Source organism: Neovison vison, chromosome 13 (genome assembly GCF_020171115.1).
Source record: "Neovison vison isolate M4711 chromosome 13, ASM_NN_V1, whole genome shotgun sequence".
Classification (NCBI taxonomy): domain Eukaryota; kingdom Metazoa; phylum Chordata; class Mammalia; order Carnivora; family Mustelidae; genus Neogale; species Neogale vison.
Genome location: NC_058103.1, coordinates 60027878 through 60050030, shown reverse-complemented (window position 1 = coordinate 60050030; position 22153 = coordinate 60027878). Strand labels below are relative to the sequence as shown.

At 34.5% G+C, this 22153-nt stretch overlaps 1 protein-coding gene across 2 annotated transcripts in view; it reads left to right on the top strand.

Annotated features, from left to right (window-relative positions):
* TTC6 (tetratricopeptide repeat domain 6) overlaps window positions 1-22153 on the top strand; it is a 143641-nt gene that overhangs the window by 95726 nt on the left and 25762 nt on the right. Inside the window, exons 17-25 of one of the 2 annotated variants that reach the window (XM_044231166.1) lie at window positions 940-1090; window positions 3954-4036; window positions 7429-7505; window positions 7933-8093; window positions 11022-11156; window positions 12572-12721; window positions 13938-14078; window positions 15341-15454; window positions 19041-19160. In XM_044231166.1, coding sequence (XP_044087101.1) covers window positions 940-1090; window positions 3954-4036; window positions 7429-7505; window positions 7933-8093; window positions 11022-11156; window positions 12572-12721; window positions 13938-14078; window positions 15341-15454; window positions 19041-19160 — 1132 coding nt within the window. Of the gene's footprint in view, window positions 1-939; window positions 1091-3953; window positions 4037-7428; window positions 7506-7932; window positions 8094-11021; window positions 11157-12571; window positions 12722-13937; window positions 14079-15340; window positions 15455-19040; window positions 19161-22153 lie in introns of those variants that run through there. The other variant, XM_044231167.1, reaches the window with a different exon arrangement.

The window sequence follows — 22153 nt, the reverse complement described above, 5'->3', positions numbered from 1 at the left end:
CCCAATTCCACTAGAATGTAGGTTCAGGAAGAAACAAAGACTGAGAATTGCACACACTAGTCAGAAGCCTCAGCTCTAAATCACAGAATTAATTACTTTCCTTTCTTTTCAATGAAGCATTCATTAAAATGAAAGGTGTCCAAAAAAAGTAACAGCATGCCAACTGCCAGCTAGCAGAATGTTTACCTAGCTTATAGAAGGTAAATTTTAAATTTGACTCAGAAAATGTAGAAAATGGCTCCATAATGGCCCCGGTAGTTTTCTTTTGCATATTTTTGAGCCAGGAAGGGAAGGAAAAGAGTTTAGGTTGAAAAGAGGCCAAAAAATGGGCAGTACAAACTCTGATATCTTTTAGGCAAAGGGTCTAGGCTTCTAATGAAGCTGGGCTATAGAATATGTAGTTTTCCTCATTTTGAAATAGAGGCATTGGATCAAGTAATTTCTAAGACCATTTATATATTAAAATTTTTTGGATTCTAAGAGAGAAAATAATACTTTTAGTTGATATAGAAAAGAAGCTGGGTTATACATATGTGGAGAGGATTTTTAACCCCAGGCTTTGGGAATATTACTGTTTCTGTTACTCAGGGCAAATACAATATACCCTGAAGTGAAAATTTTAAATTGAGAAAAACTACACTTGTAATTCAAGATAAGTCAAAATTAAGTCAAGGAAGAGTAAAGTATTGCCTGAGGACTTCAGGAATTCTGTTCCTAGCATACTTTCTACAAATGTTGATTCTCTACTAAGGATTTTTATAAAAGTGTTTATATTTTTTAATAGAGAATAGTTAATTGATTTACTTTGCTTTAGTAAAACATTAAAAAAAAACCTGTTATCTATTGATGTATGTATTTCACTAGGTTCATTCAAAACTGAAAAACATTTGCAATAATTAAAATGTCTAACAAGGTTTTGCTTTCTCATTTTTTTTTTAGAACCCTTATTTTGGCTTACATAAATATCGGCCTCATACATCTGCTATACTTGGATAACTACTTTGAAGCCACTTTGCATTTTTCTGAGGCTATTAGACTTGATCCTTTATATATTCAAAGCTATATTTGTCAAGCAGAAACCTATCAGAAGGTATTTAGGTTTTGAAAACCTTGATTTAAAAATTTTTCAAAAATTTTCTGGATATCTACCTGTTCAATATAATTTTAGCCATTAATGTACTTGTTCTCAGGTAATTATAGAGACTAATGCATTTTCAAGCAATAAATATTACATAGAAGTAGTTAACTATAATTACCTATGCATAAAAACTCTACTTATGAGGCATGAATTTTTGTCTTTCATTTAAAAAATAATATATATTTATTTCATGCAATATACGAATGTAAATAAGTTAAAAATCATCCATAATTTTTTTCTCTAGAGACAACTGCTGTTAAATGTTTTGCAGTCTGTTGTTTGGACTCTGTGTGTGTGTGTGTGTGTGTGTGTGTGTATAGTGAGCAGGTGGGTTTGTAGAATGGGATCCAGGCATATAATGAGATCCTACTCATTCATGCTTACCTTTAATATTGTTTAAATTTTATAAGTTACTTAAATTAAAAAGTGTAATTTATCTTTAGTGTTATGAAGTCAAACAATGCAATAAATAGTAAAAAGTCCTCTCTGATTACAATCAAATCGGACTTTCCAGTGATAAACACTACTAACTGCTGTTTCTACCTTTCAAGATAGATATCCCTGTCTACCACTCCACCACTAACCATCCTGTCCAAAACACTGTCATTCCTCACCAAGATAACTGCAGGGACCTCTTGGTCTTCTTGCTTCTGTTCTTTACTACTTCTTGATGGATTTTTCAACATAGCAGCTATAATGATCCTATTAAAACATAAGTCAGATTATTTCACTTTGCCCAAAATCCTTTAATAGTTTCCCTTGCACTCAGAATAAAAGCCAAATCCTGCAGAAGCCAAAGGCCTGCAAGAGCCACAGGAATTGGCTCCTTATTACATTTCTACCCTTGTCTTCTAGAAGTCCTCTAATCACACTGGTTTCAGTCAGGATAGCCTAGTTTGTGCTGTGGTTAAACACATATACACTAACACATATAAACACACACTCCAAAAAAAATCTCCAAAACACAAAAAATCACTGTAATAAAATAGCAAATGTTTATTTCTTGCTCATACTGCTTGTCCACTGAGAGTTGGCTAGAGGGTCTTCTCCACTGTCCAATCTCAGGACCCAGTGTGACTGGAGTCCCACACAAAGTCCTTCTCTCCCTGATGATGGAGGTAGAAGAACCAGGGCAGACTTAGTATTGCCTCAGGGAAAGTTTGCTCTTCACTATTGCTGGGGAAGGGATGGACATACTTCTGGTGTGTGGTCTTTTTGCTTAACTCCATGTTAAGGGAGCTGAAGGCTTCTGGAGAAGTTGGAATTCCTTCTGGGCACACTTACATACCAAAGCACCAGCACGATATCAGGGTATAAAGACATATATTCAAAGTCTCATTATTCTTAGGAGGAAAAAGTCTATGTGGTAATGGTTGAATAAATTGTGTTGAGTCATACCATAGAATACTATGTAGTCAATAAAAAACAGTAATTAGAATGATACCAGTATTGTCAAATAAGAAAAGCAAGATTCAGAAAAGAGTGTTAAGTGTGCACAGCATGATCTCATGTAAATAAAACAATTGCAAATCAAACCCTGTGTTTGTACATAGAAGAATGTGTATGCCTACTATGTGTGTTCAGCCTACAAAGAGAATCTAATCTAAGGCTGCCTGGAGAAGTCCTACCCCAGGACAGCTTATAAAGATCAGACCGTAAACCTCCCTCTTTTCCAAACAGGGTTTCTTCAGTACATAGATATTGGAACAGGTGGAACAATGCAGACATGATGAAACTAGATGGTTTATTAATTACACAAAGTGGAGCAGGATCAGCTTGAGATGCACTGAAGTTCTATGGAAATTCTCAAATTTATTTAAACACATTTCATACTCCCTACTTCTGGATTCCTTCTTTTGACTCCACCCACTATTTCCTCCAGACAGTTTGTATATTTCAACAGATGCTGCCTACTTCTGTGCACAAATTAGTTTTGTGCATTCTCCTCTTTGTATCACTATGTCAGCATTGTAAGAGGAGTTGTTGATGTCCCAGGTTCATTTTGCTGGAGTCTCTATAGTCCTCCTTTTGTGATACTCCCAGTGATAGTAGGTTTTTTTCCCCCACATTTGTACAAACCTAGATTATGCTGTGACCTGTATTAAGGAAATAATCAATGTTTACATTATATATTTGATTTTAAACATATAATTTCCACTGTTATTGTATTTTGTTTTATTCATTCACTTACTTATTAAGTGCAAACTTGTTATTCCTCCCTTATTTTTTTAAAAAAGATTTTATTTATTTATTCAGAGAGAAAGAGAGTGCACATGTGCAAGCAAGGGCAGGAGCAGAGGGAGAGGGAGAGAAAGAATCTCAAGTGGACTCCATGTACTGAGTTTGGAGCCTGGTGCTGGGCTTGATCTCATGACCCTGAAATCATAATCTGAACTGAGATCAAGAGTTGCTCACTAACCAACTAAGGCAACCAGGCACTGCTTTCCTCCCCTATTTTTAAGTAGAATTTACTTGTAGTTTTTATTTTACCATCCTTTGCATGCTAGTTTATTAACTAGCATGGAAAAGGTGGAAAAGGTGTTCTGGTTAAAGGAAAAAAACCAAAAAGCTAAGTGAAAAGGGAAAACAAACTATAAATTGTGATATAACCACATTTATGTGGTTTTAAGGAACTAAAGACTTTGCATCATAAACTTTAAAAAAAAATTTCCTGTATCTTATTTGCTTTGATGATTCTTAAAAAATGTGTACTAGGAGATTTTCTTGCAAAATTTCCATACTGATTGGTGGGAGGGAAACATCAGAAGGGAAGCAATCAGTATTATAAGGAAAGTTTCTGTTTATCACTCAACAGTTACATAAACCGAAAGAGGCAGTAAGAGAGTTATCGCGGGCTATCCACCTTCAGCCAGATGGAATCCAATTATATATAATAAGGTATGAACATAGATATGGAGTTCTTCTTTGGATAACTTAGCACATGAGCCAGCTGTTGAGATCTTTACTTCCCTTTTGATCCTTCTAGCTCCTCTTTTTGCATTCAATCTCCCAGTAATGGCCTTCTTCTAATTAACAGGTCAGATATAGCTATTGTATTTACTAAATTGTACAATAATTTATATTATGAAATAATCAGATTTCCCCTTTACTCTATCCTTGCCTCAAAATACAACTATTTAAGCTATGCTATGATCCAGTAATCTCACTACTGGGTTATTTATCCATAGAATACAAATCACTAATTTGAAGATATATATACATCTCTATGTTTATTGCAGTAATATTTACAATAACCAAACTATGGAAACAGCCCAAGTGTTCATTGGTAGATAAATAGATAAAGAAGATGTGTATATATACAGTGGAATATACTCAACCACAAAAAGAATGAAATCTTGCCATTTGCAAAAACATGGATGGATCTGGAGGGTATAATGCTAAGCAAAATAAACCAGCCCCTCAGAGAAAGACAAATACCATGTGATTTCAGTCATTTGTGGAATTTAAGAAACAAAACAAGGTGGGGAGGGGGCGGCAAAGAGACAAACCAAAAAACAGACTCTCATTAAGAGAACAAACAGAGGGTTACCAGAGGGGAGGTTGGTGGAGGGGATGGGTGAACTTTGTATGGCTGAGCAATATTCTGTTGCATATATATACACCATATCTTCTTTTTTTTTTCTTTTTCAAATTTATTTGGCAGACAGATCAGAAGTAGGCAGAAAGGCAGAGAGAGAGAGAGAGAGAGGAGGAAGCAGGCTCCCTGCTGAGCAGAGAGCCCGATGCGGGGCTCAATCCCAGGACCCTGGGATTATGACCTGAGCGGAAGGCAGAGGCTTTAATTTACTGCCACCCAGGCACCCTATACCATATCTTCTTAAAAACTGAAATGTTGTTGACACACAATGCTACATAATTTTCAGGTGTGCAACATAGTGATTCAGTAACTCTTTACCTTGTTTTTCATGCTTACCATAAGTGTAGTTACCAACTAAATAATACTAATACTCTTGACTCTCCTTCCTATGTTGAATCTTTCATTCCCATGATTTATTCATTTCATCACTGGAAGCCCATACCTCCCATTCTCCTGCACTGATTTTACCCACCTCCCCCTCCCCTCTGGCAACTATTCTCTGTATTTACGGGTGTTTCTGCTTTTGTAGTCTGTTCATTTGGTTTAGATCATTTAGATCATTTAGATCCAAAAACTGCTTTTGTTATTTATTCATTTGGCTTTCGGATCCTACATGTGAAATCATTCAGTATTTGTCTTTTCAGACAATAATACAGTATTTGTATATGATACAAATCATATAGTATTTGTCTTTTCAGACTTAATAATCTGGTGATGGGCACTTAGATTTCTTCCATATCTTAGGTGTGGCAAATAATGTTGCAATGACATAGTGGTGCATATACTGTTTTGAATTAGTGTTTCACTTTCTTTGGATAAATACTCAAAAGTAGAATTGCTGGATCATATGGTATTTCTATTTTTAGTTTTCTGAGGAACTTCCATACTGTTTTCCATAATGGCTGTACCAATTTGCATTCTTATCAACAGTGTACAAGGGTTCCCTTTTCTTCACATCAATACTTGTTATTTCTTGTCTTTTTGATAATAGCCATTCTGACAGGTGTAAGGTAATATCTCATTGTACTTTTGATTTGCATTTCCCTGATGATGTTGAACATCTTTTGGCCATCCATGTGTCTTCTTTGGAAAAATATTCAAGTGCTTTGCCCATCTTTAATTAGATTATTTGTTTTTTTCTGGTATTGAGTTGTATGAGTTCTTTATATATTTTGGATATAAGCCCCTTATCAGATATAACATTTGCAAATATCTTCTTCCAGTCAGTAAGTTGACTTTTCATTTTGTTAATGGTTTCCTTTACTGTGCAAGACTTATTATTTTTTCATTCAGTGTAGTCCCATTGCTTTATTTTTGCTCTTGTTTCCTTTGTCTGAGGAGACAGATCCAAAAAAAAATATTGCTAAGACCAATAATAGAGTTTTTGGTCTATGTTTTCTTTTAGGAGTTCTATAGTTTCAGGTTTTACATAAGATAAAGTCTTAGATCCATTTGAGTTTATTTTTGTGTATGGTGTAAGAAAATGATCCAATTCATTCTTTTGCATGTAGCTGTCTATTTTCCCCCAGAACCACTTATTAAAGAGACTGTATCTTCTATATTGCATAGTCTTGCTTCCTTTTTCATAGATTGACTGACCATACCAGTGTGTGTTTATTTCTGGGCTTTCTATTCTCTTCCGTTGTCTGTTTTCTGTTTTCTGTCAGTACCATACTGCTTTGATTACTATAATTTTTTAGAATAATTTGAAATCAGGGAGTATGAAACTTCTAGCTTTGTTCTTCTTTCTCAAATTGGTTAGGACATTTGGGTTCTTTTGTGGTTTCATACAAATTTTAGGATTATTTGTTCTAGCTTTATGAAAAAAGCCATTGGTATTTTGATATGGATTTCCCTGAATCTCTAGATTGCTTTGAATAGCGTGGACATTTTAATAATAATAGTTTTTCATCTATAAGCACTGAATATCTTTTCATTGACTTGTGTCAACTTCAGTTTCTTCCATCAATGCCTTGTAATTTTTAGAGTACATATCTTTCACCTCCTTGTTTAAATTTATTCCTAGGAATTTATTTCTTTTAGAAGCAATTATAAATGAGATTTTTAAAAAATTTCTCTTTCAGATCTTTCCTTATTTAGTGCATAGAAACAAAAGATTTTTCTATATTCATTTTGTATCCTGCAACTCTACTGAACTCTTTTATTAGTTCTAATAGTTTTTTTTTTTTAACTATTTAGAGTTTTCTCTATATAGTATCATGTCATCTGCAAATAGTGAGAGTTTTACCTCTTCCTTTCTAATTTGGATGCCTTTTATTGCTTTTTCTTGTCTGATTGCTGTGGCTGGGACTTTTATGTTAAACAAAAGTGGCAAGAATGGGCATTCTTGTCTTATTTCTGATCTTAGTGGAAAACTTAGTTTTTCACCACTGGGTATGATGTTAGCTGTGGGTTTAGAGTAAAAAACTTAAAATACAGATCATTGAAAAAAATTGAGTATTTTTCTTTCAGCTTCACTTTTCCTAAATTGTTTTTCATCACATCTGCATGTTAATTGGTCTATTTAGATTATATAAAATATTTATAATTTTTTCATTGTTTTTATCATACATATGTAAGTATGAATAAAAGTATTATAATTACAAAAATGTAAGTGACTTATTATAAGTCGTTTTGTTTTAGAAAAATTATTTTTTACTGCTTAGAATTAAAAAGGTATTATTTCTTCCAGAGGACAATATCTTCTTATGATGAAATGTTATGATCTTGCAAAGTTTACTATTTATCAAGTAGCAGAAATGAACAAAGGTAAATATAATCAATGCAAAATTAAAATTGTCTTAATTTAAAAATAAATACCTCCTAAAAATGTTTATACTGTTTGCAATAGTTATATATAGATAACATGAAAGGTTTATTTCTAATCAAAGATAGATTTTGAAACTTTGTATCTTCAGTTTCATATGTACATAGTCAACTATTAAATGCTTCATAATGAAATGAATCTTGTGAGAGATTATTATAGGAGATGCCAGGGTTATACTTTTATTTTTTTGTTTTTGTTGTTGTTTGTAATTGGAATGTCTTATTTTTGTTGGTGGTAAACAGATTTTAGTATTGTATTGATTTATTAATCAATACTTCAAATATAAATTATTGAATTGCTTGACTTCTTTAAAATAATTTAATCCTAGATACTTGGTAAAGGTATTGATAAACTTTCTTTTCCTTTTAGGTCTCATTGAGTTGAGTCCTATACAGCAAGCACTCATTTATTCATTTTGTGAAAACCATGACAAGGCCATCCAGGTCTTGGATAGAGTCACTTTGAATAGGCCTGAGCTCACCATGTATATTCTACTAGCAAAAGCCCAAATGAAGGCCAAGAGAAACAAGGTGAAAAATCCCTATTAACAGGGATTTTATATTGTGCTTATTAGCATGAAGGCTCACATACTTTTTTTAAATAAAACTAAATTATAACATTTATTTATTGATTCTTATATTAACATTTGGGTTATTTCTTCTCCTCTTAAGGGTAGGGCTGCTATAAATATTCTTTTTCATGTATTCTGTTAACATGTGGAGTAGTTTTCTAGGATATTTTCCTAGAGAGTGGAATTGCTGGTGTGTAGAGAATGTGAATATCTAATTTTCAAGAAAGTGACACATTATTACATAGGGTTGTACCAGTTTATTCTCCTACCTGTCATGTACATGTGTGCCTGTTCATTTCCATCCTCTACTGTAACTAGTTATGACTTTATTTTTGTCAACTTAGAAGATAAAAACTGATGTCTCATTGTGATCTTAATTCCCATTTTTCTGTTTGAGCACAGATTGACTATCTTATATTTTCTTAACCACTCATATTTCCTGTCTCATCAATATCCTAAACTTATTTTTTGTTTGTTTATCTTGTTCTTATTGATTTTAGGCATTAAAAAATAAATTCTGTATATTAATTCTTGGTTAGTTATGTGTGCCATGTTTCTTCTTGGATGTGTGCCTGGTCTTATATAGAGGTTCTTAATTTTAATGTAGTAGAATTAATATATTTTTTATTTTATTGTCATGGCTTTAAAAAAAAATCTTGTTTTAAGAAATTTTTCCCTACCGCAAGGTCATATGGGTATTCTTCCATATTTTCTCCTAAATGCTTAAAAGTTTTGTTTTTTCCATTTAAGACTTTAACTTAAATTGATTTCTTTGAGTGTGAGATAAGTGATAAAATATCAGTTTTCCCCATATGGATATTCAGGTGTTCTAGTATCATTTATTGAAATGTTCTCTCAAACCAAAGATCTGAAGAGGTACATCTAGTTTTCATGTATATGCAGATCTGAATTTGGGCTCTTTATTCTGTTCTTTTGGTCAGTTTTTTATTTATCCCTGGCCCAATAGTGTAGTTTTTTGTTTTTTTTTTTTTTTAAGTTTTATGTGTTTATTTTTAGAGAGGGGGAGAGAGAGAGAGAGAGCAGGGGGAGGAGGGGCAGAAAGAGAGAGAAAGAATCTCAAGAAGACTCCCTGCTGAGCACAGAGCCCAGTGCAGGCTCATGACCCCAAGATCATGACCTGAGCTGAAATCAAGAATAGGATGCTCAACTGACTGAGCCACCCAGGTGCCCCTACAATGTCTGAATTATTATGATAGTTAATTATTATAGTTTTATTATAATTCTTGATATCTGGTAGAGCTAGTCCCTACACCATATTTTTATCTAGGAAACTCCTGGTTATTCTCTTCTATATACATTTTAAATTCAGCTTGTCAAGATCCATTAAAAATTCTGTCAACTCTAAGTTATTGTAAGGAGAATTGACATCTTTATGATATCGAATTTCTTTTTGGAATACTCTTCTGTTTACTTTAACCTTCTCTGCCCCTACCCATTGCTCTGTAGAAACTAGGGGTTACCTTTGCCCTCTTCTATCCAATCAATAGTGATGTTCACCTGGTTCTTTCTAAATATCTTTCAATTCTACTTCCTTTCTCTATTTCTGTGGTCATTATCCTAGTCCAAAGCACACATTTATTTTGCTAGAATGATAGCAACCGTGTTGCTCTCTTCCAAGCTTTTATCCACACAACAGACATAGTATACTATTTAGAATGTAAATATGCTTTACCTGCAAGCCCCTCCAGAGCTTCCCTAGGAGACTTTTTTAGAGTTGTGAAGAAGTGACAGGTAGGACATCAACTATGAGAGGAAGCAGGAGGAAGTGAAGATGTGTTCACTTTAATTTTAAATGGGATGGAAGACTCAATGGACTCAAAGAGATAGTGAAGGGGCAGTAATTCAGAAAAGGCAGGAAATAACTTATGTTCCAGTGGGGCAGAAGGAGTTGGGGTCAAGGATACAGCTTGAGGAATTAGCTCTGGAAAGGAAAAGAAAGGAAACCAGTCAAAGACAGGAGAGAAAAAAGATGGAGATGAAGGAAAATAAAGATACATTGAAAACTAAAAAGGAAGGAAGTGGAGAAAGAAGGTGATATCTTTTTTTTCTACAGCAAGGTCACATCTGAGAGTGAGGGTGGAAAGATGGACATTAAGGTGGGCTGTAAATATATGAAGTAAAAGTTAAGTGGGGGGCCCAGAGGACACTTAGCATATCCAAGCTAAATCTCATGGTGTCTTTAGTAATCTAATATAATTTTAAAAATGGGCTAAAGAGTCATAAATATTTGTATTTCCATATAGATAAGTGTACCTATTAGTTTGTTATAAAAAGTCATTTCCGTCTGAGAAATTGAATTTTTTTCATTAATGAATTTCAACTATTTTGACTAAATAGTTTAAATGGGTGATTTTTGATGTTAGTTCATTTCCTGGTGCCAGCAGAATCCCATAAGAGGACAGTAGGACAAAATACAGGTTGATTAAAACCACATCAGATATTATCATTGGAAATCCTTTACTATCTAATTGCTGTCTAGTATTTCTTCCAGGAACATTTCTAAAGAATTGGCCATAAACTAGTCTATAAATTTAAGTTGATTTTAGACTATGAGAAAATAACCTTTAGAACTTAGAAATTATAGCTTCAAAGTGAGCATGTATAAGCCTGCTTAAGTAGTGGATTGTAGAAGAGGCACCTTGGTGGGATTCCCTGCCATCAGATTCCCTGCCGGGGTCCTTGTCTGGCAGTGCACTGACAAGGCCTGTGTCATTACCAGGCCTGTGTGCCTAGGGTGAAATGTGAGTCAGGCTGTGCACTCAGGATTCCCTTTAATGTTTAAGCTGTCTTGTTCATCAAGTTAAATAAATACCAGAAAGAAATATTCTTGTCTGTCTTTTTTTTTTTTTTTTTTTAATCACTCTAGGAAGCTGTGAGAATGTTTAAAAAGGCGTTGGACATCTTTTCTCATTCTGATAAAGGACCAAATGCGGTAGCAGCTTCAGCAGACTGTCTGTATAACTTGGGTCTTTGTTACATGGAAGAAGGCAACATACAAATGGTATTTTGTATGTTTAGGAGCATAGATTATTTGTGATTATAGAAAATCATTCTTTGCATTCAATTCCTTTTCTGACCTATACAGTGAATGACTAGACCAAATTTCTTTCTTTCTTTCTTTCTTTTTTTTTTTTAAAGATTTTATTTATTTATTTATTTGACAGACAAAGATCACAAGTAGGCAGAGAGGCAGGCAGAGAGAGAGAGAGAGAGAGGCAGGGGGTGGGGGGGGGAAGCAGGGTCCCTGCTGAGCAGAGCCTGATGCAGGGCTCAATCCCAGGACCATGGGATCATGACCTGAGCCAAAGGCAAAGGCTTTAACCCACTGAGCCACACAGGCGCCCTAGACCAAATTTCTTATAAAGGTTGGCTTATTACAATCAGTGTGCACTCTGCAATGCCTACTATATTGTTTTACTTATTCAACACATTTTATTTGAGGCTTGTTTGTTCACAGTATTCCAAAGACTAATGTCTGACTCCTACCAAAACAGTAAATCTAACTGTAAGAAATTATTATAGCATAATATTTTTATCACAATATGAATTTATTTATTAAATTATAAGTACTTTATTTTAAAAAAACATTTTATTTATTTATTTAGAGAGAGAGGGAACGTGAGCAGGGGAGGGTCAGAGGGACAGGAAGAGTGAGAATCTCAAGTAGACTCCATTTTAAAATTGTTGATGATGTGACAAAATAATTGTTATTTTATAATGGCTAACATGGGGTATTTCATAATTTAATTTCTCTACACACAGACATATAGACACAGACACACATAGTCATGCACACACACCCACACACCATTCTGGTCTCTGTATTCATAGGGTCTTGCAACTCCATAAACTTGAAAAAGAGTTGCACTTGATTAGTAGTTCCATTAGGAAATCCCCTAAAATATAAGATTAATTATAAATCTTTTCTGTGTTTTTAGCCCTTTTGGACAACCAGAGCAAACCTATCTTTGCTTTATAATGTTGGAAAAAATTTTAGAGTTCCACTGTTAAGAAATTTCATAACTATATACTGCTATGGTTCTTGGAACCTCATGAAAAATAAATGTACAAGTTGTACTTTGAATAAACACAATATGAAGAATAGCAATTAAAATTGTACTTCCAGAAGTACTGTCATCTAACAATATGGGTTATATTGACATTACTCTGGGAGTAAAGGGACCTATAAATTACAGTAATAAACCTGGCCTGTTTATATTACTTTTATTTTCTTAACAAAGTTCACTGGGAAAAATAAATTTAAAGTGACCAAAGATAAGTGAAAACTTTTCTACGATTGTTACACACTATAATTTATTAACATTTTAAATTAATATATTCTACTCATTTATTTATCTTCACTAATATATTCTACTCACTCTGTTCTACTCACTACTTAACAAAATACTCTTCTAGGCTTTTGATTGTTTTACAAAAGCTGTGAAAGCAAATCCTGATTTTGCAGAAGGCTTTTATCAACGTGGGCTTTGTAAAGTAAAACTCCACAAGGATAGCTCGGTCCTGGATTTTAATCGTGCAATTACCCTCAATCCAAAACATTACCAGGTATTTAAATGAATAATTTCAATGATTTGGAGAATGTGTCAAATTTGTTAAAACTACTAAATCTTCATATGTCATTATTATTAATTAGCAAGATTTGGTTACTTATACCTACTTTTTGGCTGTGTTTTGATAATTCCTGTATCTGTATTTCCCCTTGAAATAAAAATTTTGTTTATAATAGTAATACTTTATGTAAAAGTGCTTCATGAATTGTGATGTTTATAAATACTGTTAATATTTTATTGTACCCATTATGATTCATATACTGTTATTAATTTTTTTACTTCATCTTTTGCTATCACATTTATTCCTGCCTTTTAAGAGGCTGTACAGACAACACAAAATTCAATAGGTGAAGCTTGACTATGAAATTTGAATATGCTAAATATTAGATGATTTTAGAGAATACTGTTAATTTTCTCAGATATATAATGATAGTGTGCTTATATAGGAGAATGTTTGCATAATGGAAAGCCTGGAGGTCGCCAGGTATTATGTATTAAGTATAGTGATGTCTACAACTTATTTTCAAATAGTTCAGAAAAATAGATAAAATAAATACTGTGAAATAATAATCATTGAATCCACATGGTAGTTATATGGATGTTCATTGTACTATTTTTTAAATTATTCTCTATGTTCAAAATACTTTCTTACTTTAAAAAGAGTTATTTAGGGGCACCTGGGTGGCTCAGTGGGTTAAAGCCTCTGCCTTCGGCTCCGGTCATGATCTCAGGGTCTTGGAATCGAGCCCCGCATCAGGCTCTTTGCTCGGCAGGGAGCCTGCTTCCCTTCCTCTCTTTGCCTGCCTCTCTGCCCACTTGTGATCTCTGTCTGTCAAATAAATAAATAAAAATCTTAAAAAAAAAAAGAGTTATTTATTTGAGAGTAAGTGTGTGCATGAATGGCGGAGGGGCAAAGGGACTGGGAGAGAGAATCTCAAGCAAACTCCCCACTGAGCTCGGAATCCCCCCCCTGTGGGACCCAGCCCCGACCGAGATCATAACCTGAGCCGAAACCGAGAGTCAGATGCTCAAGGACTGAGCCACCCAGGTGCCTGTTTGAAATATTTTCTAATAAAAGAGAGTGGGGGAAAAAAGACTATATTTTATACCGTTTTTGGATGGCATGGTTTTGTTCAAACTATATCTTTTGGGAGAATTGATGCTTTACTAAAATACTCATTCCTGCTTTCCTCTGCTCTTTTCCTGAAAAGGCATACTTAAGCCGAGTAGCCTTTTATGGTTTGAAAGGCAGATACTCCAAAGCAATCTTGAATTGTAATGAGGCCATCAAAATTTATCCTCAGAGTGTGCGTGCCTATATCTACAGAGGAGTTCTGAAATACTACAACAAGGTAGGGCTGTTTCCTGTCTTGTTAAGTGAGATTTTAGAGTGCGTGGATGCTCAGATTTGTCAAGTTGTGACTAGCTTCCTTTTTCCCTCTGTGGGGGAGAATCCCCGTGGTATAAAGGGCACAACTGCATAGAACCCTTTATGCTTTCACAGTACATCAAAGGGATTTCAATTCATAATTTTGCACAAAATAGTGATATTTACTTTTTATATTTATATTTTAAGTAGCACTTACTACTTATTAAGAAAGTAGCGTATATTCATTGCAAAGGGTTTGGAAATTACATAGGGGAATTAAGAAGATTAAAATCACCTATTACCCCCATCATCAAGTGAAAATTCCCGAGAGCATTTTGGTTTATTTACATTTAGTCTTTTTTTCCTGAAAATATGATATGTATTTTCCAAAACTGGGATTATGCTACTTAAAAATTTGTTGTGCCTTGCTTCTCACAATTTTTGAAGATACCATTTTTAAAGACTGAATAATATTCTACCATAGTTTATTTTTATTGTTGGGCATTTTACTGTTTTACCATTTTGCTGTCTTAAATAATACAGCTACACACACTGAGAACAAAGCCATTGCTGGAATTTATGATTGACTCCTAAATGGAACTTACTGGATCAAATGGTGTGGGCAGCCCCATTGATATCTGATACTTCATGGAATACTTTGTTTCTCCCTACTTTTCTTTTCTGACCTTTCTTTGTAACTATTTCATATGAAATATTTTGCAAATAATACCTTAAGGCAAAGGTAAGACCTTGTATTACATGTTAAGTCCATGAAAATTACTATCTACAGAAATGAATGATCTAAGTTATCAGCGAAGCATCAAAGAGGAAGTGAAAGAGACCATGGGTAGAAAACATGACCATTATGTTACATAACAGTATGAGTGACAAAAGCAAGCAAGGTTTGGTGAATGTTTGCTGGATGAATGTGGCTTCTCTTTTACTAATAAGAAGTATAATCTTCTTTTTGCTTTATAGCAATATTGGCAATAAGATAATCATCTAAATTAAATTATATATTGAATTTTATTTGTGGGTAGGAGAAACATTATTATAAATAATTCCTACAAAGAGATCTTAATTAACTCTGTGAAAGATTAGCTTAATTGTCTTAATTTCACAGATGATGCACAGAATGGGTAAATGAATGTTCCAAAAAATTTGATAGAATTGAGAATTTATTTTGCAATTAAATTTCAGTCCATTATGATTGATCCTTCTTATCTAGTTATTTTTTCTTTGCAGACTTATAAGCTAGCAATTACAGATTTAACTACAGCTATCAATATGGACAAAAACAGTTATGTAGCATTTTATAACAGAGCATTATGCTACACCAAGATAAACGAACTTCAAATGGTAAGTGACCATTTTAGTAAACTACACATTTGTAAACACATTTAAAGCAAGTGTAAAGCATTTTCTTCTGTTATAGTTTTGAAAAGTATTTCCTGTGGAAATACACATACACACACATAAACACACACACAAACTTGAGAAACCAAAGAACAGTTTCAAAGAATATTTAAGGTTTTATTGGTCCTCACCAAATATATTTATACAATCTTTGCAATGTCAGATGAGAATTAATTTTACAATGCTCATAAGCATTTAAAGGTATTTACAAATTAAAATATATTTCACAATTCTCATTTGAGTGAATGTTTCTACTGATATACTGCTTGCAGAATTTTTTTTCCAATATGCTTTTTTTAATTTTTTATAAATATATAATATATTTTTATCCCCAGGGGTACAGGTCTGTGAATCGCCAGGTTTACACACTTCACAGCACTCACCGAAGCACATTGCTTGCAGAATTTTTAAGGCAGTGATCATTAACAATATCTTTGCTTCAAAATCTCAACATTAGCTAGAAAAGTTTGTTTAGGGATTTTTTTTTTTTTTGTACAGTACTCAGACCACAGACACAGCAGGGAGTTTTCCACTATGGTTTCCAGGTCTGGGACCAGTGACGAGCATCGCCTGTGTATTTTGAAGCCCAAATGATGGCTGCAGTAAAACTTTTTCCTCTATTTGTCCTGATCCACCTTCTACCTGGGCAGAATGTCTTTTCTGTTTTCTAATCTTACCCTTCTCTTCCCTACCCCTGCAGGACTGGTCCTTTCCCAGTCAAGATTTCTCGCTGGCCAGCTGGACTTGGCCTCTCATTGCCCTGCCCGCCCTCTCGCTTCTCTCCTCTGTTGTCTGCTTGTCTTCCCTTCTCATTTCTCTCTACTTCCACAGTTAGTGAAGCTTTCCTCTAAGAGACTACCTCGCATTCCCACTGTTCTCCTCCAACCTCCTTGAAATTTGGACAGTGAAATCTGTTTAAGACGTTCAGAGATTTAGAGAGGTATTTGCTATGGAAAGGAAGAAGTTGAGAACAATTGTTCCTACCTAAGAGACTGTAGAATTCCTGGCAGCCCGTCTGTCAGGTTTCCTCCAGAAATCTTGACAAACGAATAACTAATTTTTAACGAAGGAGTTGTTAAGATTCTAAAAGCTAATTAAAGGATCATTTATCAAGTAACCTGCACAGCAGGCGTCTTTGACCGGCTCCCTCCCCACCCCATTCCTGCCTTTTCTGGGTAACTCTGAAGCCACAAACAATGGACTGGGTGGGGGCAGGGAACTCCCATTTTTGTTATCTCTGATATCTAGCAGAATCAGTGTTCTAATTCAGTGTTCTAAAATGAGAAACTACCTGGAGATCTAACTAGAATAATGACATATTGGTCATCTTAGAGCTGCCAGCCAGCTCACACATTTCCTCCAACTGAGACACTTTACAGAGGAGGAAATGGAAGCAGGGAGAAGTTAGGAACATATCCAAGTCACACAGAGTAGAAACCTGTATTGGCGTTCACAGGTTTGTTTGCTTCTGGCTAACAGTCTTTAGGTGGCTTTGTAAAACCAGCTGACCTCCAGCATGTGGACCGGATGTCATTTAACAGTGTCTGCCCCTCCCTGTTTGTCTCCCTCCACCTGTTTCTCAGCATTCTTGCCATGACTAGAGTGAGAAAACCCAAGTACCTTTCTGCAGAAAATGCACTTAGACATTCTTCTAAGATATGCTATCATAAAAAATTAAGAAGAGGGGAATTCTGCTTCCTACCACCTCATTTTAATATAAATAACTGTTACCACTTACTTAGGGCTTATTGGGTGACAAGCACTGAGCTATATGCTTTACCAACATACAATCAAAATATTTTTTAAGTGGACTTTTACAACAATATGATGTTATTAATATTCCAATTTTATATGTGAGTAGAGTGAGGCTTAGTGTTAAGTAATTTCCCCAAGACTGAAGATCTAGTAATAATAGCAGAGGCATGATCCAAATTCTGCTCATTGACCTTCATGACATCTCATTTCCCACCTTTTGTTTCCTCCTGTGTCACCTATTCAGCTGTTTAGTGGATCTCTAAGGCATCTTACAGGTTTTACATTCTGGGATTCCATGACAGGAAAACTGCAAACATTCTAGTTTTGTTTTGTTTTATGCATATTATGAATTATTTTTACAGCTCTGCCAGAGGTTTGCTTATAATTTTGTCACAATGCACATACAGGATTTTTAATTGTACAGTTCTTTTAGACACTTGAGTGTTTGGTAATGAAATACTGGAGAAGGACCAATGAGCAAATAGTAAAATGCTTATTTGTATTTTAAGTTAGCCTGAGCTACAGGCATAGAAGATTTGGCCCTTTTCTGATGAAACTGTAGAGGCCACTTTCAGGCAAACAGGTTTGAGCGATGATAGGTAGTAATGGCCCACAGCTACCCCCTGCCTGAATAGAAAGCCCAATCAGGTGACCCACCTTAAAATATCTGTAGGCCTTAACTAAGTAAAGGACTTTTTACAACCTGACACAATTACTAAAAAAGGAGGAGGTTCCAAACTTGGCATACCTCTTCACCCTCCCTCTTTAAAAACAGTGTCCACCCACTACCTCCTTGTAGCCTTTCCTCTGCTGGCCTGCCTGCCCACTCACTTGCTATGTATTTGATAAACTTCTATCGCCTTTGTTTTGCTTCAGGTGAAATCTATCACTGCCCATGCCACCAGTTTCCACCCCATCAGCGCCCTATATCTGGGAACCCCCATCCAGTTGAGAGATACCCCATTTAAACATCATAGAAATCCATATGGAACTTTTGGACAAAATGTTCAGTAGGAAAATAAGAGATTAAGTTCCAACCCAGATTTATGCTATTCTTAGTACCTGGTATAGAGTCAGTGGAAAAAACAAAAAAAGATTAAAGTAATGGAGAAAGGTCCTATGAATTGATAACTCTTAGTTTAGATTAGTGTCTTTCAAAATACAAGTATGCTTATCAAAATATTTTGAAGTACTTTTCCAAATAGTGCTTATTTGTTAGTGTATTAAAATCGATTTTCATTGATTTGTGATTTATTCATTCAACAAAAATTTATCTACTGCCATTAGAGGCAGGCACTGAGTTAGTTATTGGCTTTACAATGGTAAACAAAATAGATAAACTCTGCCTCCATAAAACTTAGGTTTCAGTGGGAAAAACAATAAAACACTAAAAAGGAATTAAATTTTAAAAGGTAACAAGCGTTGTGCTTTAATGTCAAAAGTCATTTGGTGAAACTACTGAGAGGGGGAAGGGTATTGCATCTCCCACCCTCAACCATTCCAAACCATATACAATAAAAATCCTTAGGATGAACCAGAGAATACATGTGAAAGGCAAGCACAGTGTGGATCATTTATTAAAACATAGCAGTGTCTGTAATATTTAGTTAACAGGACCCTTTACATCTGAATGATTATTTTTGACCATAAAAGTAAGTCACATTAAAGAATCCATGTTAGGTCCTAATTTGGGCATAAACACATTTGTTCATAGCCAATGTGGCAAGGCCCTAGAGAGTTAAATCTATATTGTAAGTGATTATTTTATTTTTAGGCATTAATAGATTATGGAATTGTGCTTCTTCTTGATGCTGGAGAAACTGTGACTTTAAATACTTTCATTAATCGTGGACTCATCTACGTAGAGTTACAGCAGTATAGTTTCGCATTGGAGGTAAACCTTCCTTCCTGTTTACTTGTAAAAATGAACCCACTTGATTTTGCACATTCTCTTCTGAAAACTAGTGAACAAATTTTTCTTGGTATCAAATGGCAATATTAACAAGCAATAAAAACTTAGCAAGAACGGTATTGAAGTACTTTGAATGAATAATACAATCTTTGCTCAAAAATGTGTATTTTTACTTTGTTTTGATTACAGGTAAACAGTTAATATGTAAAAAAGTGTTTCTGATTTGATGAACTATCAATACATTCACTTTCTCTCATGGAGTATCTTGGCTACAAATAAAACTCAATTATTTGGCAAATAAAATGATTTATGTATCAGTTTATTTTGCAGCTCGGTGCTAATTCTTCCTCATTCAGAATTTTCCTCATTCCCCATTGAAAATATATAAAAATAAATCTGTTTGTTTAGCATAGGGCAGAAAATGGCTGCTAAAAATAGGCTACTGGGAATAAACTTAAGTTATTGGAAACAGGCATTCAGAATTGCAATAAAAGAGCATCTGCAGTGTATCAAAAGAGGAATAGGTTGTTTAAAATGTATTTTAGTAATTAATTATTATTAATTATAATTAACAAAATTCATCATTCTCATTTTTATCTTATTTGTATTGTCTATTTTAAATTAACTTTGGAATTAAGATTAAGAGATATGAGGCAAAAATCAAATAGTAATTTGAAGTTGGTGGTTAAATAATGGTAGTTTTGCTTTTGTGTTTCTGAGGAATGACAACAGAATAACAAGAATGTAACTAGTGTTCCCTAATTTTTTCACCCTTTAGAGATGGCTTGTATTATTTTTCTGTGTCCTAGAGTTAACTTTAGAGATTCTACTCACACAGAAATACTTATTATTAAGGAGGTGTCTGAAAAATCTTGTTCTAGGGAATTTATACTATGAAGAAATATAATTTTAAGAGTTGAACTCCTTTAGGTTTTGGTTTTGAGATATACCATTTAGAATTCCCTCAGGTAGAAGAAGCTAAAGAACTTTTTTGGGATAGGCAAGTGAGCTATGGAACTCTGGGTCACAGTATTTGAGCGGAACAAGTGAGGAAAATGGGGGTTGAGAGGGAAAGACTTCAGCTGTTGGAGAATTAAATTCAGGCCCTGTGTTATCTAACAAGTATATACCATTTAGTACTTAATAAAATCTTTCAACTAGGAAGGGCAAGATTTGAACTCAGATCTTTCTTAATTCCAAATCTTATGTTCTTTCTCACCAGGCAAGTAACTGGCATTGGTGGTAAAATCACAGAGATCATTAAGACAGAGTTCCAGTCCTTGAGGAGCTCATGGTCTAGTGGGAATCATTATTAACCCTTTCTTTTCTTTACCCCACATCAACAGTCCAGTTAGCTCTACCATCAAAACACATTTTGAATTCATCACTTCTCATTTTTGCCACTGCTGTCCTCCTAATTCAGGTCACAACCATCTCTCCTCTGTGGACTACTGTAGTAGCTTCTTAACTGGCCTCTCTGATTTTGTTCTTGTTCCCCAGCATGCTGTTTCTTATACAACAGCCAGAGAGACCTCTTAAAAACATAAAGAAGGTCGAATTATTCCTTGGCTCAAAACATTCCATTGCTTCTTATAACATTTAGAATGCAATCTGGATTCTTTTCTTTTCTTTATCTTTTGCAGTCAGAATTCTTGACTATGGCCAGCCAAGACCCTACATGATCTGATTGTTGTTTACTCATCTGACTTCATTGTCATATATTCCTCTTTTCTTACTATGGCCACTCCACTCTGGCCTTTTGATATTCCTTGGAAATGCCTCCTTGGAAGGAGGCTCCCTTCCTGCCTCAGAATCATCTTACAAGCTATTCCTTAAACATAGAATGCTCTTCCCACTGATCTGTTTGTGGTTCATACCTTCCCTTCCTTTCAGATTTCTGCCAGATTTCTGGCCTCCTTAGTCAAAAAGACCATAGATCGATTAAAATGGAATTAAAAAAAATTAAAATAAACTCAAAATAAGTCTGGAAAGGGAAAGCAAAGGAACAAAAAACAGAGGAAACCAGAAGAAAACAAAAAATAAAACTTAGACCTAAATCTAACCATATCAATGTTACATTAAATAGAAAGTCAAATATACCTACTAAAATAATGAGAATATCAGATTGGAATTTTTAAAAAAACCTTAACTATAGGGGCACCTGAGTGGCACAATTAAGTGTCTGACTTGGCTTCAGCTCAGGTCTTGATCTCAGGGTTGAGAAATTGAGCCCCAAGTCAGCCTCCATGCTCAGTGTGGAGTTTACTTAAGACTCTCTCTCCCTCTCCTTCTGCTCCTCCCCACCTCTCTATCTCAAATAAATATGTCTTAAAAAAAAAAAAAAGCCCTAGCTATATCTTGACTCTAGGAAACATACTTTAAATATAATGAAAAAGTCTGGAAAAAAAAGCATGCCAGGCAAACACTAATTAAAAGTTTAAAAAAAGATGTTTTTCTCAAAGTAAAGTGAAAAATATTTATTTGAAACTATTAATTTGAAACATTAAATTAAGAAAAAAATGCAGGTTGAGGAAGAACCAGTGAAAGAATATGACTTAATATTAAGAGGGCTAGATAAAAAAATAAAGAGAAAGCAGAGTCTTAAAACCTGCATACGGAAAAATTTTTAGTGGGAGTGATTGATAAATAGTGTGGTTAAGTAGGACAAACACTGAAAACCTTTTAGTTAATTGAAAGTTGTATGTCCTACCTTCATAGGAACACATTGACCAGGAAGTAGAATGCAGCATTTAGACTGGCATTGTTTAGGAAGTTAATGGTTAAGCTGGTTGGCTTGAGAACATTTGTTTATCTCTTTGTCCTCTTGAAAACCTATCAGGAAAATAGTAAAGGAATAAAAGGATATAATTCCACAAAGTTAAAGATAGTGGAGAAGAGCTCTTTGGGGCAACCAAAACTACCACTCAAGATTTTAATACCTCAAACTTAAAAATGAATGGGTAGCCAAGGAGCCT